This window comes from Medicago truncatula, chromosome 6, assembly GCF_003473485.1.
Source record: "Medicago truncatula cultivar Jemalong A17 chromosome 6, MtrunA17r5.0-ANR, whole genome shotgun sequence".
NCBI classification, from domain to species: Eukaryota; Viridiplantae; Streptophyta; class Magnoliopsida; order Fabales; family Fabaceae; genus Medicago; species Medicago truncatula.
Genome location: NC_053047.1, coordinates 16,654,426 through 16,666,974, shown reverse-complemented (window position 1 = coordinate 16,666,974; position 12,549 = coordinate 16,654,426). Strand labels below are relative to the sequence as shown.

At 37.2% G+C, this 12,549-nt stretch overlaps 1 protein-coding gene across 1 annotated transcript; it reads right to left on the bottom strand.

Moving 5' to 3' along the window:
• Positions 1 to 1,030: 1,030 nt before the first annotated feature.
• On the bottom strand, positions 1,031 to 1,519 carry LOC120576012 (uncharacterized). The gene has a single exon (XM_039826962.1). The coding sequence runs from the start codon at positions 1,517 to 1,519 to the stop codon at positions 1,031 to 1,033; it is 489 nt and encodes a 162-aa protein (XP_039682896.1).
• Between the last annotated feature and the right edge of the window lie 11,030 nt (positions 1,520 to 12,549).

The following is a 12,549-nucleotide window of genomic DNA, read 5'->3' as shown; positions in this document are numbered from 1 at the left end:
CAATCAAATGCCAGACATTTGCAGCGTTCCAAACATCTATGGCGGTCTTGCAATGAAAAAATATGTGGTAGCAATCTTCATGTGGATCCTCACACTTAACACATGCTGATGGGCAATTTACTCCTCTGTTTATCAACCTTACCCTTGTAGGAAAGCATTCTCTACACACTCTCCATACTAAATTCTTCACTCTTGGGGGTGCCTTCAATCTCCATATACCACTCCAATACCCTGGTTTCCGCAGATGAGCATTATTTACAACATCTTCAACACAAACGCGATAAGCACTTTTGACCGAGTAACAACCATTCTTCTCGGCCTTCCAGAGCAAACTATCAGTTTGTACTTGAGGATATAGAGGAGTATTCAAAATACTTTGAGCCGTTTCTGGTAGAAATAGTTGTCGTATTAATTGTTCATTCCAGACCTTATTACTTTGATCAATCAAATGCCCCACAGAGTAATTTTGAATGTCCACAACACCCTGGCCAACAAGGGGGATGGTCGACCCCATCCCTATCCAAGGCTCGCCAATGATAGGTATATTAAATCCGGAACCAATTTTCCAACGAGCACCTTGCCTGACAACCACTTTCGCACTATGAATACTACGCCACACAAAACTTGGGTTATGGCCCAATTTCGAATTCAAGTAGCTTCTATTCGGGTAATATCTGGCTTTGAAAAGTTGAGAAGTTAAACTATTTGAGTCAGTTTGTAACTTCCAACCCTGTTTTCCAAGCATTGCAACATTAAAGGCTGCCAGATCTTTGAAACCCATACCTCCATGATTTTTGTGTACTGATAACTTTTCTCAGGATAACCAATGCAAGCCTTTGTTACTTGTACCTCCATGTCCCCACCAGAATGCATTCATCATTTTTTCAATCTCATCCAACAAAGTATTTGGTAATCTGAAGATACTCATAACATATGAAGGGATTGACTGAAGGACAGACTTGACCATGACTTCCTTCCCTGCTTTAGATAAACACTTGCTGCTCCAACTGCTTATTCTCTACCACACTCTCTACTTGATAAAACTAAAAGTTGCTTTTTTGCTACGCCCAACCATAGATGGCAGGCCAAGATACTTTCCGGTACCTAAAACCGTACGCACGCCTAGTATGCTTGTGATAACCTGTTGAAGAGGTTGTTCAACATTCTTACTGTAAAAAATTTCTGATTTGGGGAGGCTAATCGCTTGCCCTGAAGCTTCCTCGTACTTCAATAAAATTTGCTTCATCACATTTGCCTGATTCTCATCTGCTTTGAAGAAGAGAAAACAATCATCTGCGAAGAGTAAATGAGAGACTACAGGAGCATTAATGCAAATTTGAATCCCTTGAAGTTCTCCTCTTAATTCAGCACTTCTAATCAAAGCAGACAAACCTTCAGCACAAAGAATAAACAAATATGGTGACAAAGTGTCACCTTGCCGTAATCTTCTCCTTGGGATGATAGGACCTACCATGTCCTTGTTCACAATAACCGAGTAGTCAACTGTTTCAACACACATCATAACCCAACTAATCCACTTGTTAGAAAACCCCAACTAACTCATCACATCCTTTAGGTAGGACCAATCTATCCTATCATAAGCTTTGTTGATGTCCAGCTTTAGTGCCACACTTTTATTCTTTCCTCATGACTTAGTCTTCATGTAGTGCACCACTTCTATTGCCACCAGCGCATTATCCAGAATAGATCTACCCGGTACGAAGGCAGATTGGGTATCTGTAATACACTTATGTAGAATCAATTTTAACCGATTGGCTAAAACTTTAGACAACAACTTATAAAGCACATTACAAAGTGCTATGGGCCTCCAGTCTTTCATCGATCTCTGTTCTGAGCCTTTTGGTATCAGGGCTATGTTTGTAGAGTTCAGCGAGGGTGGAAATTGGCCTGCATTAAGCCACTGGCAACATTCATGGAAGATATCATCACTACAAGTATTCCAAAAGTGTTGGTAAAACCTTGGATTAAAGCCATCTGGTCCAGGACACTTGTCAGGATGCATAGAAAACATTGCATCTTTGAATTCCTCAATACAAAAAGGAGCCGTGAGAAGTTCATTATCCTCTACACTGATTACCTGATTCAACATATTGACGACCGGATTACGAGAACTCTCCTTTTCTTGAAATAGTTCCTCAAAGTAATTTTTTGCAATTGAGCGCATGCCCATCTCATCAGATATGTGCACACCTTCATCGTTTTCTAGAGATAGAATCTTGTTTACTTTTTTCCTAGATGTTGCTGCAGCGTGAAAAAACTTTGTATTTAGATCCCCATCTTGATACCAATGTGTTTTGGCCCTTTGCCTCCAATACATATCATCTTGGATGAGTAAATGATCAAGTTTCTTCCTCAAGGTCTCAAAATGAAATTCATCTTGAATTCCTCCAATACCTCGACTCCGATTCAACTCTTTGCGGCACTCCTCAATGTCTATACGAAGCTTATTGCAATGAGATTTGCTCCAGTGTGAAAGATCCTCAGCACAGGCTGACAACTTGTGAATAACATCTAATCCACCATTGATTTGCCAACTATCTTTAACAACTTCATTAACTCCTACTTCTATTCGCCAAGCATTCTCAAACTTGAAGGTTCTTTTCACTCGAGTAGGGCGAACCACTGGTGTTTTGTCGAGCAAAATTGGAAAATGATCAGATGAAGGGGCAGCAAGATTCTCCAATCTAACATGTGGAAACAGTTGCACCAAGCTTCATTTGCTAAAGCTCTGTCTAACTTTTCCTCCACGGCTCGAGGGGTTCCTAGACTGTTGAACCAAGTGTACAGATAACCTTCCATGTGAATATCAATGAGGCCGGCTACTTGAATAGCTTGTCTAAAACCACGGATAAGCCAATTTGGCCTTGTTGCACGACCTTTTTTCTCTTAGGCATGCAAAATATCGTTAAAATCACCAAAAATACACCATGGAAGATTGATATTCCTCGCAAGACTCCGGATAAAGTTCCATGACTCCCTTCTTCTTCCACTTTCAGGATAGCCATAGAACCCTGTGAGTATCCAAGGGCTGATAACACCCTCTTCAATTCTTGCACTAATATGATTTGAAGAATAGTTGACAATATTGCAGTTAATTGTTTTCCGCCAAAACAAGGCGATGCCACCACCTCTTCCTATCCTATCCTGAGCAAAATAATAATCAAAACCCAATAAATAACGGAATTCCTCGATTTTATTATTGTGGACCATCGTCTCACTTAGAAAAAGGATATTCGGATTGTAGTACCGTACAAGGAATTTGATTTTTGGAACTACACTCGGGTTTCCCTGACCCCGGCAGTTCCAACTGACGAGACTCATTTTTCCCGGCACGCCTGGTGACCAGGTCCCGCCGATTCATCATTACTTTCAAAAACAGGATTATTTCTTACAACAACGACATCATTATTTTTCCTAGCTTGTAGCGCTTGCATGTCCTCCACCTCTTGCTGTTCTTCAATTCTAGATCTTTTCTGCGGCATCTTTGAAGGCCCACTTGGGAGCCCACGTGCTGAAGCCATGAATGAATCTGGTTGAATGGGGCTGCGCACCACAGCTGGCTGTCTTTGAGCCACAGCTTTGAGTTTCCGTCCTGACTTAGCTCGGCTTGGCTGAGCATGTTTCTCCTTATTAAAAGCAGCACGGAATTCCAAGGCATTTTTAAAAGACATGAGTTAAAGGCTTTGAATTGTTAATTATACCTTTGTCTGTCAATAATTGGCCCTGAAAATTACTAGTCAGCTTTAATTGTGAATTAAAAGCTGCAGACTGCATCTTCATCAGATTTCCAGTCGCGGGACCCGCGCTGGTCACTTCATTGTAGTCAAAAGTCTTCAACACATTTCCAGCAGAGGGACCCGCGTCTGTCCCTCCATTATTACACAATAATTGCATTTGTCTTTCTTTTCCAGCAAGTGGACCCTCACCTGTTCCCTCATTATTAACCAATGATTGCTGACACGTGGGACCAGGCTTGTCCCCTCATAATTGACCAATTGACTCTTTTTCTTTCTTTCTTCTAATTGTTCAAGTAGGTCCCACATATAAAGATTGGAACCATTCTCCACCACAACCTTCTTTCCACGTAAGCTTCCTTCATTAACTATTTTTCCAGTACTTTCCCCCACAAGAGATTGTTGTGGACTCATTCTATGGTTTTGGGCCTTCTTCTCCAGCCAAGCAAGATATTCTTTAGTTCCCCCACCACACTGATAACGGAACTTATCTTGTTCAGACATTCCTTCAACTAAGACTTTGTTTATTTGATCAGAACATCCTAGATTTGAAGCAAAATTTTCTTCTCTGAACCTAGGTTCTTCAACCGTATTTTTTCTAGAATGAACTTCCATGGGGTCAATATTAGTCCACCAGCGAATCAAGTCAGCCCCGTTAGACCGTTGACATTCTGTATATTTATAAAACTGTAACAGTCTAGTGTCTGGGTCAATGGTGACTTTAATGCGACCATAAATCCTATGGTTAAAAAATTCATGACCGTTACCTGACTTCGAATTATTGCCATTACTTTCATTAATTGCCGGATCAGCTCCTCTCCGGCCACCGGAACTTGCACTACGACCACCCACCAACCACTTGCTTGCCGATTTGCTATCATTTGCAGAGCTGCTTTCCGCCCTGATATAGCGTCCCCATTGTCTTCCAACATTCTTCTCATTGGCCTCAGCTTTTTTATCACAGAAATTATTAGTATGACCCAACACACCACATATGAAACAAAGCTTACCCAATTTTTCGTATTTGAGCACGAGCGTTATCGGGTCTCCTCCCTCCTTCTCAATCACCAATTCCTGCTGCAATGGTTCCTCCATATCTATCTCAGCCCTTCCACGCATGAATTTTCTCCATGGTCCGTAGTTATTCTCTTCATCATATTTTACCATTCGACCGACATGGCTGCCCACCAAAGCTCTTACACTCTTCTCCATAAATCCAAACGGTAGTTGATGAATCTGGACCCAAATCTCCGTTTTGGTCATAGGGATGGATGCAGGGTCCTCCCCCACGTTCACCTTTTTCAAAATCACCATATTGCTATCGACCAACGAAGGACTGCCTTCAAGAATTCGATCCAGTTCACCCCTATGAAACAGTTGCACCATAAATTTGTTATCATCCATTTGAATCAAATCCATCTGATGTGTAGGTCGCCAGATCGGACCAAGTCTTCCTTCGATTGTGGAAATGTGAACAGGTTTGTTCACCACCACTTTCCCAATGAGACAAAGGTCAAGGAGTTCAGCTTGCGAAAGTGTTGATTTGTTGTTTGATGAGCCACCGTCACCACCGATGTTGAGATTCTCCATTGTGATTAAAGAGAGAATGAGGATAGATATGAACTTTGCTGTTTTGGAAAACACAGCAAAGTTATTGTGAAAGATCTTCCGTGATCCTTTTTTGGTATTAGGAACGATGAAGAAATCTGCAAAATACAGAAAGGAAGGATTAGGTCACCAAAATAGAGAAAATGTTAATATGACTGGCCTTTTTAAGATTATGATTGAATTTTGAAAATCCAAGTTGTAGTAATCTTTTTTCTGTTTTGATTAACTAATTCTTCCTTATTGTATTTTGCAGATTTCTATACCTTATTCCCAATGCCAATATTTTGTCAGAAAATATTATTAAACGCCATCCCTGGTATTTGAATCCGGCTTTTCTTTCTCTCCTCTTGTCGTCTTATTTTTTTTTAATCGGCAAATATTATTAAACGCCATCCCTGTAAGACGCAAGGTATGGACAGAAGAAGATACAAATGGTGTCGCATATAGACGGTACACCATAAACACCTAAAAATACCCCTGAATATAAACCCACCAAAACACATCACCACCTAAAACAGACTCCTTTACGAAACAACTACTAAAAAACAGAATCCATAAACTCATTGCCACTACACAACCCAAAATAACACCTTCTAAAAGAACCACCCCTACGACATCAACTAAGTTGAGCCACTACTCAAGATCAAACAACTTCCTCCACCTCAAAACCTCTGGTCAACCAAAAGAAAACCTAAAAAGCCCAAAAAACAAGATTGAACCAAGGAACTGACTCCAGAACTCTAATCAAAAGTGATCGGCTCACCAAACTTCAAGACCAATCTGAACGTGCACCCCATACCTCTGGTCCACCAGAGAAACACCGTAGTCAACCAATAAAAAATGCAATTAGACTCCAACTCCCGATCTTGAAGCAAAATTAACCGGCCCACCAGCATCCAACATAAGTAAGACTGACGACAAGATTTGCGGTGGTGTAAACATCAATAAAAAAAGAACAAAGCTCAGCTCAGAGGACTCGCACCCTTAAAACACGTTAAGCAACTTAACAACTCAAACCTCAAAAAGAGATAGCGACAACGAATATCGACCTGAATACCAGAGGCAGCCTCCAAAAGGAAACACCCACAACAACCACCATAAAAACTCCCACAACAACCACCATAAAAAACATCCACCTCCTCACGTAAACCACATCCTCCACCCCCTTTAGCGAATCACCACCACCACCACATACCAACGCCATCACCACAACTGAATCACCACCACCACCCCTGCAACACCACCGCGCAACGCCACTACCACCCCTGACTCACTAACACCACCACCACCAAAAACCAAAACGACAAAGGGTCCGGCTGGCACAAGAGCAAGACAACGAGGCTGAAACTACACCGCCAAACCACCTCCCCAAGAAACATGCAACAACAAAATCACAGATCAAGAGGAAAAAGTGGAAACATTACCCAGATCAAAACTTATGTAATGTAATGGTAGCAGGGGTGATGGTTTTGGCCTTTTAATTGTTTGAAATTTTGTACACTTGTTATAGGTATTACAGGAGTGGAAGCATTGTTTCTTCATATAATGTATTCTTTAATATGACATATATAAATATTATCACTTGGAATGCTACATCATGTACATGGTAACTGTAAACTAGCTCTACTAGTTTTTCGAGACATGGATTCTACTCTGAAATGGTACAGATAAGTTTTGGTTCCTGGTGAACAAACTTTTTATGTAAACATTGATGTATTATAACTTAAATGAGGATTATTTTTATTATTATTTTTATTTTATTAATTTTGATGAGACACCGGTCTATTATGGACCAAAACATGTTAGAACCATGCTATACATATGCGCCGGACAACGGAAAAGTCAGGACTACAATTTCTTAAATTTTTAAATTTGAAATCACAACTGTCCAAATCTCTCAAGAGTCATAACAATCACTTATTTGACACAAATGCTGAAAACACTGAAAACTAAGTACTCATTTACATATATGTAAATTTTGTCGTAAACCCTTTAACTTGTATATCAAGAAATCGATTTTGCTTGAATGTAAATTTCTGCAAAAGGACCCCTTTGGAGTTCAACAACAAATTTCTTAGTTAATGTGTATGATAGTGCTGATTCAAACCAATATAAGCCATATCCTTTACTCATCTTATTGGGAAATTTCAGCAGCTGAGACTGCAACACTTGCTCAAAGCAATAGTACTAGTAAAATGCAAATATAAGATTGGTCAATGACACATCAGATCAAAAAAATTAAATTTTTTAACTCTAAAATTTTCAAGGAAATAGAACATCTTAGGGTTAATATTATTTTTGGTCCCTGCAATATGAGCGAATTCCGATTTTAGTCCCTATAAAAAAAATTAATTTAGATTATGTCTCTATAATTTCATATTCTTCCACTCTAGGTACGTCCCTCATTAAAACATATTAGCAGAATCTGTCTATGTGTCATGTTGACCGTATAATTCCTTAATTTTTTATTTTTTATTTTTATCTACTCACCTTGCACTTGGCTTTTGATGATTTTTAATTTAAAAACAAATCTCAAAATAAATTAAAAACTCATGAATGTTCATCTCTCTTCCATAGTTCTTCAACAAGCTCAAACCCATAAAATGAATTTTAGCAACAAATTTTGTTCCCATTCTCTTTTCTGTTTTTTTTTTTTTATCTCTATTGTTCTTCAATGAAATGAATTTAAGAAATAGAACAACATAACCAGCAAATCCATAAAATCTTGCTCACTCTCCTCTTCTTCTTCACACACTTAACCTAAAAAGTCAGAGAAATAACAACAAATCCAGAAAATACTCATTGGTTTTCTCTTCTGTTTCATTTTCTTAGCCTCCAAACCTAGAAAATCGTATGTTTAGAAGGAAATCGAACCTGGTTCCTTCTTCCCTTCCAATATATCCTTGCTCTAAACCTTTAAACCCAGAAACCCGAACGACACTGTTCGAAGTCGATTGACCGTAAATAACATCTGCAGAAGGAAACACGAATCAGATCTGCAGTTTGAATCACCCAGAAACGTTAATCTTTTAGGGTTAAATTGAATCTGCAGTTAACCTTAAATCACAAACAAAAACAAGATGAGATGAATGAAACGAAACAAAAATCGAATTTAAATTTGAATGTAAGACGAAGAAGAATAAGAACGATGGAGGAGGAAAAAGAAGAAGAATTTACGAAGAAGAAGAACCACAGAAGAAGGACAAGAGAAAAGAAACAATTCTGTGTTTTTGTTTTTTTTTTTAATTTTAATGTTTTTATTGTTTTTTTCTTAAATAAATATTAACAAAAAAAATTATGTGGTAATAATTAAATAAGAAAAAAAGGAAAATAGTCCAGTCAGCTTGACACGTCAATAGATTCTGCTGACAAGTTGAAGTGAAGAACTTAAAGTGGTAGAATCTAAAATTACGGAGATAAAATCTAAATTATTTTTTTTACAGGGACTAAAACCGGAATTCGATCATATTTCAGGGACCAAAAACGGTATTAACCCGAAAAATTAGCTAAAGAAAATTTATCAATCTAACAATTAAAATCCTGAGATATTTATGCATACTTCTGTTATCATGAAAAATCATCATATAATTGTAGCTTTGTTGTCTTAATAGTTTCGGAAAAGAACTTAATTAAAATTTAAGCTCAACAAGACTGTTCAAATCTCAATACCTGTATAGAACATACTGTGGGAAACTCTGCATACTGTGGTTAATGTGGGAAACTCTGTCTCGTTACTCCATCTTTAAATTTACTTTCTAAATTAGGTTGTGCATCCTCCTATTGATCTTCAAAACTAATAATATATTATCAAATTTTTAAATCACGGTCGTGTTGGGATCCTTGGTATTGCAAAAATTGCGCAGAAATATGGATAATGCGGTCGGGATCGCGATCTCAATGCAGTCATTGGTGCATCAAATTATAAAATTTTAGGCAATTAGACAACATATTAACAAAACCAGGAAATGACATTATACTAATGTTTTACAACAAAATCAGAAGCCCATTGTTGTGAAACCAATGAACCGCTTTGTACAAACCTTCCTTTCAATTTACTTCAGGAACTGTCTGATAGGAAATAACCTCAGATATATTCGAATTTAAAGATAAAAAACAAATGATTGTATAACATATTCAAATTCCACGTGTGAATTTCGTAGTTTCAGAATAGAGTCATTCTTTACAGGAGTTAGTGTCACTCTGGAGATGTATGCACACGCCACATATTTTGTATGCTAAAGACGACATATATATTATGATTCAACTAAATATTACGATCTAACAAAATTATAAGAATAGCTTGTAATTATCTTCATTGACTTTTTGGTAACCTTGATCAATGGATTATGTAAAATGGGACAAATTGGAGAGCAGCACATGTGTGTCCAGTTTTACATAATCCATTGATCAAGGTCTCGTAGCTAACATGACTGAAATCCATGAGATACATTTTGTCATGAAAGTGCAATGCTTCCTTAACCTCTCGTGTGTGTTCGATGTAACGCCCGACTTCTATTAAGCGATAAAACACGAGAATATCACAAATATTCAAAAAATAGATGTTACATCTTCAATAAATCTCAATAGCATGCATAAATTTTTTCGCAAAAACGTCGCAGCGGATAAATAGCATACATCTCCAAGTAGCCATGTCATAAGAAACATAAATACTTCACCAAAACAAATCTCCAATCTCAACATATGAGTAAACAAAAATCTCAACAACATATAAAATAGTCAACACCAAGAGAAAAGAAAGAGAAACATCATAAATCAGAGCCCTAAGGACTACGACTCCAAAAGCGGAAGACGAGGTAGCTCCAGAGCTAGCCTCCAGCAACTCACCAAGCAACGATAAGCTAATCCTGCACGCCGTCTACACCATATTTAAATATAGTGAGGCGGTCAACCAAACGACCACCGGGGGTTAGTTCACTTTAACATAAATAAGCATAATCACATGAAATTATAGCATCATAATTAAATTCAAATGATTAAGCGATCTCAACATCAATAAATATTCTTCAACAGTTATACAATAACATCATCACAAGATCGCCAACAGTCGACAAATATATCATTCACCAAGTATTACAGTCACCAAGATCGCCAAGTATTATCGAGTTTACAATTCCCCAAAAAAATATTCACCAAGCACGTATTCATCAATACATATTCATCAAACACATAGCAAGTATGACACATGTTAAATTTTGCAATGCGCCTAGACACGACTCCTATATGCATGTGGTACCAATCGTCACCAAGGTCGCCACCTCATGATGCAACAAAAACATCATAGTCAACGGCTATAATCAACGACTATATGGATACAAGTATCCGGTCAACATCAATATCGATATAAACATCCGACTCGACATATGATGCATGAACATATGACTCAATCAACCATACATATGTTCACGACGATTCAACAGCTATAATCAATGGCTATATATATATATATATATATATATATATATATATATACACACACATATATACATACACATGCATTCATCACCAATCACATCAAAATTAGCGTGTATAAGTGCAACACATCAACAACCAATAACTTATTTACCATGTTATAATCCATCGACATGAACAACAACATGAAAACACCGTCAATCAAGTTCAACATCATTAGCATGTTCATCATAAAACAACACTTTCAAGGGAAGTTAACATTAAAGAATTTAATACACCAATATCAATTCACCCACATTTCCTTCTACTTTAATCATATAAACATGATTACAAGATATTCCCTAAGTTACCACACCATTATGATACAATTCGACAAATCCATCTATTGTTCACAACTTTAAAACAATTGTAACAATTCAACCAAGAAATCACAAAATCGCGCCAAGTTCGTCTCATTTTTATCATATTGCAAAATCAATTCATTAAAAAAAGAAACTAAGTTTGATTCATCATATCATAGGTTAAATACCCTTAAACACCTTAATTGAACTCCTAACACTCAATTTTTGAATTTTGGAAACAAACCATAAGTTTTGGGTTGACTTAAAAATAGTTATGCTAAATTTTCGTAAAATTTCACCAAGACCTACTTAGAGTATTTTCATCATAACTCAAAAGATAAAAATAATTTTCAAGTCAAACCAAAGCCATTGGAAAACCAAAAAATTCATCTATAACTTTCATGTTTACATCAAAAGCCAATTCAAAATAGAAATGGGTGAAAAAGGCACAAGAACGCAGAAAACGAAGTTCTGACAGACAAAAATGCACGGTCGTGCACTTAAAAATGCACGGTCCAGGGGAAAACAAACTATACCATGCACCCCCTGTACCAGACCGTGCGTTTTGCATCAGACAACAAAACACACTCACGCATTTTCACGCGTAAAAACCTGCTCGTAACTCGGAATTTGGTGTTGTTTTCCCCTACGCGTTCGTTACACTTAGCTCTATCACATTCTACAGAAAATATTCATGTTTCTCTCATCCCAAAACAACTTGCCAAAAATCACTTATATTTCAAAATTACTTAAGCTAGCTTTTCATACAAAACCCCAAGTTTCTTCCCAAAACATTTCACAACCAAAACTTATAATCAAAAACAGAATTTTATCTAACCTAACTCAACACAACAACATCAACAATTCACCTCAAATCATCAAGGATCGCAATTCACCATTAATGACCCATTTTCTTCAAAACTCATTAGAATAACAACAACTTAACTGTAACTTCCTCAATAACAACACCCAAGGTATAAGTTGTCACCAACAACACAACATATCATCAATCAAAATATAATTTCGAAATTTCATCAACGGTAAACCACAACAACTTCATTTTCTTCCATTTAAGCAAAAATCAACTTAACAACATACTTTGATCATGTAAAATCAACAACAACAACAAGTCTAACATCAATTTAACATACCCAAACTTATCACTGAAGAAGGGACACGAAAATTGATGTTAAAATTCATAAAAATATTCACTACTCACAAATAAACACTTATTCAAATAAGTAGATAATAGATTATAGCTTATTCATGAAAGAGCCCTATCCCCCTTACATCTAACCTCCAAGAATTAGAATGCTAGTCTCAATTTTTCTCCATAGCTCCAATCCAAGCTTTCTCTCTCTAGATCTTCTTCTAACCTTTGTTGCCTCTTTTTCTCTTTCTACCTCTTCTCCAAA

Excerpts from the sequence above, each read along its gene's own strand:
- LOC120576012 (XM_039826962.1), bottom strand. The coding sequence starts at position 1,519 with ATGTGTGTTGAAACAGTTGACTACTCGGTTATTGTGAACAAGGACATG.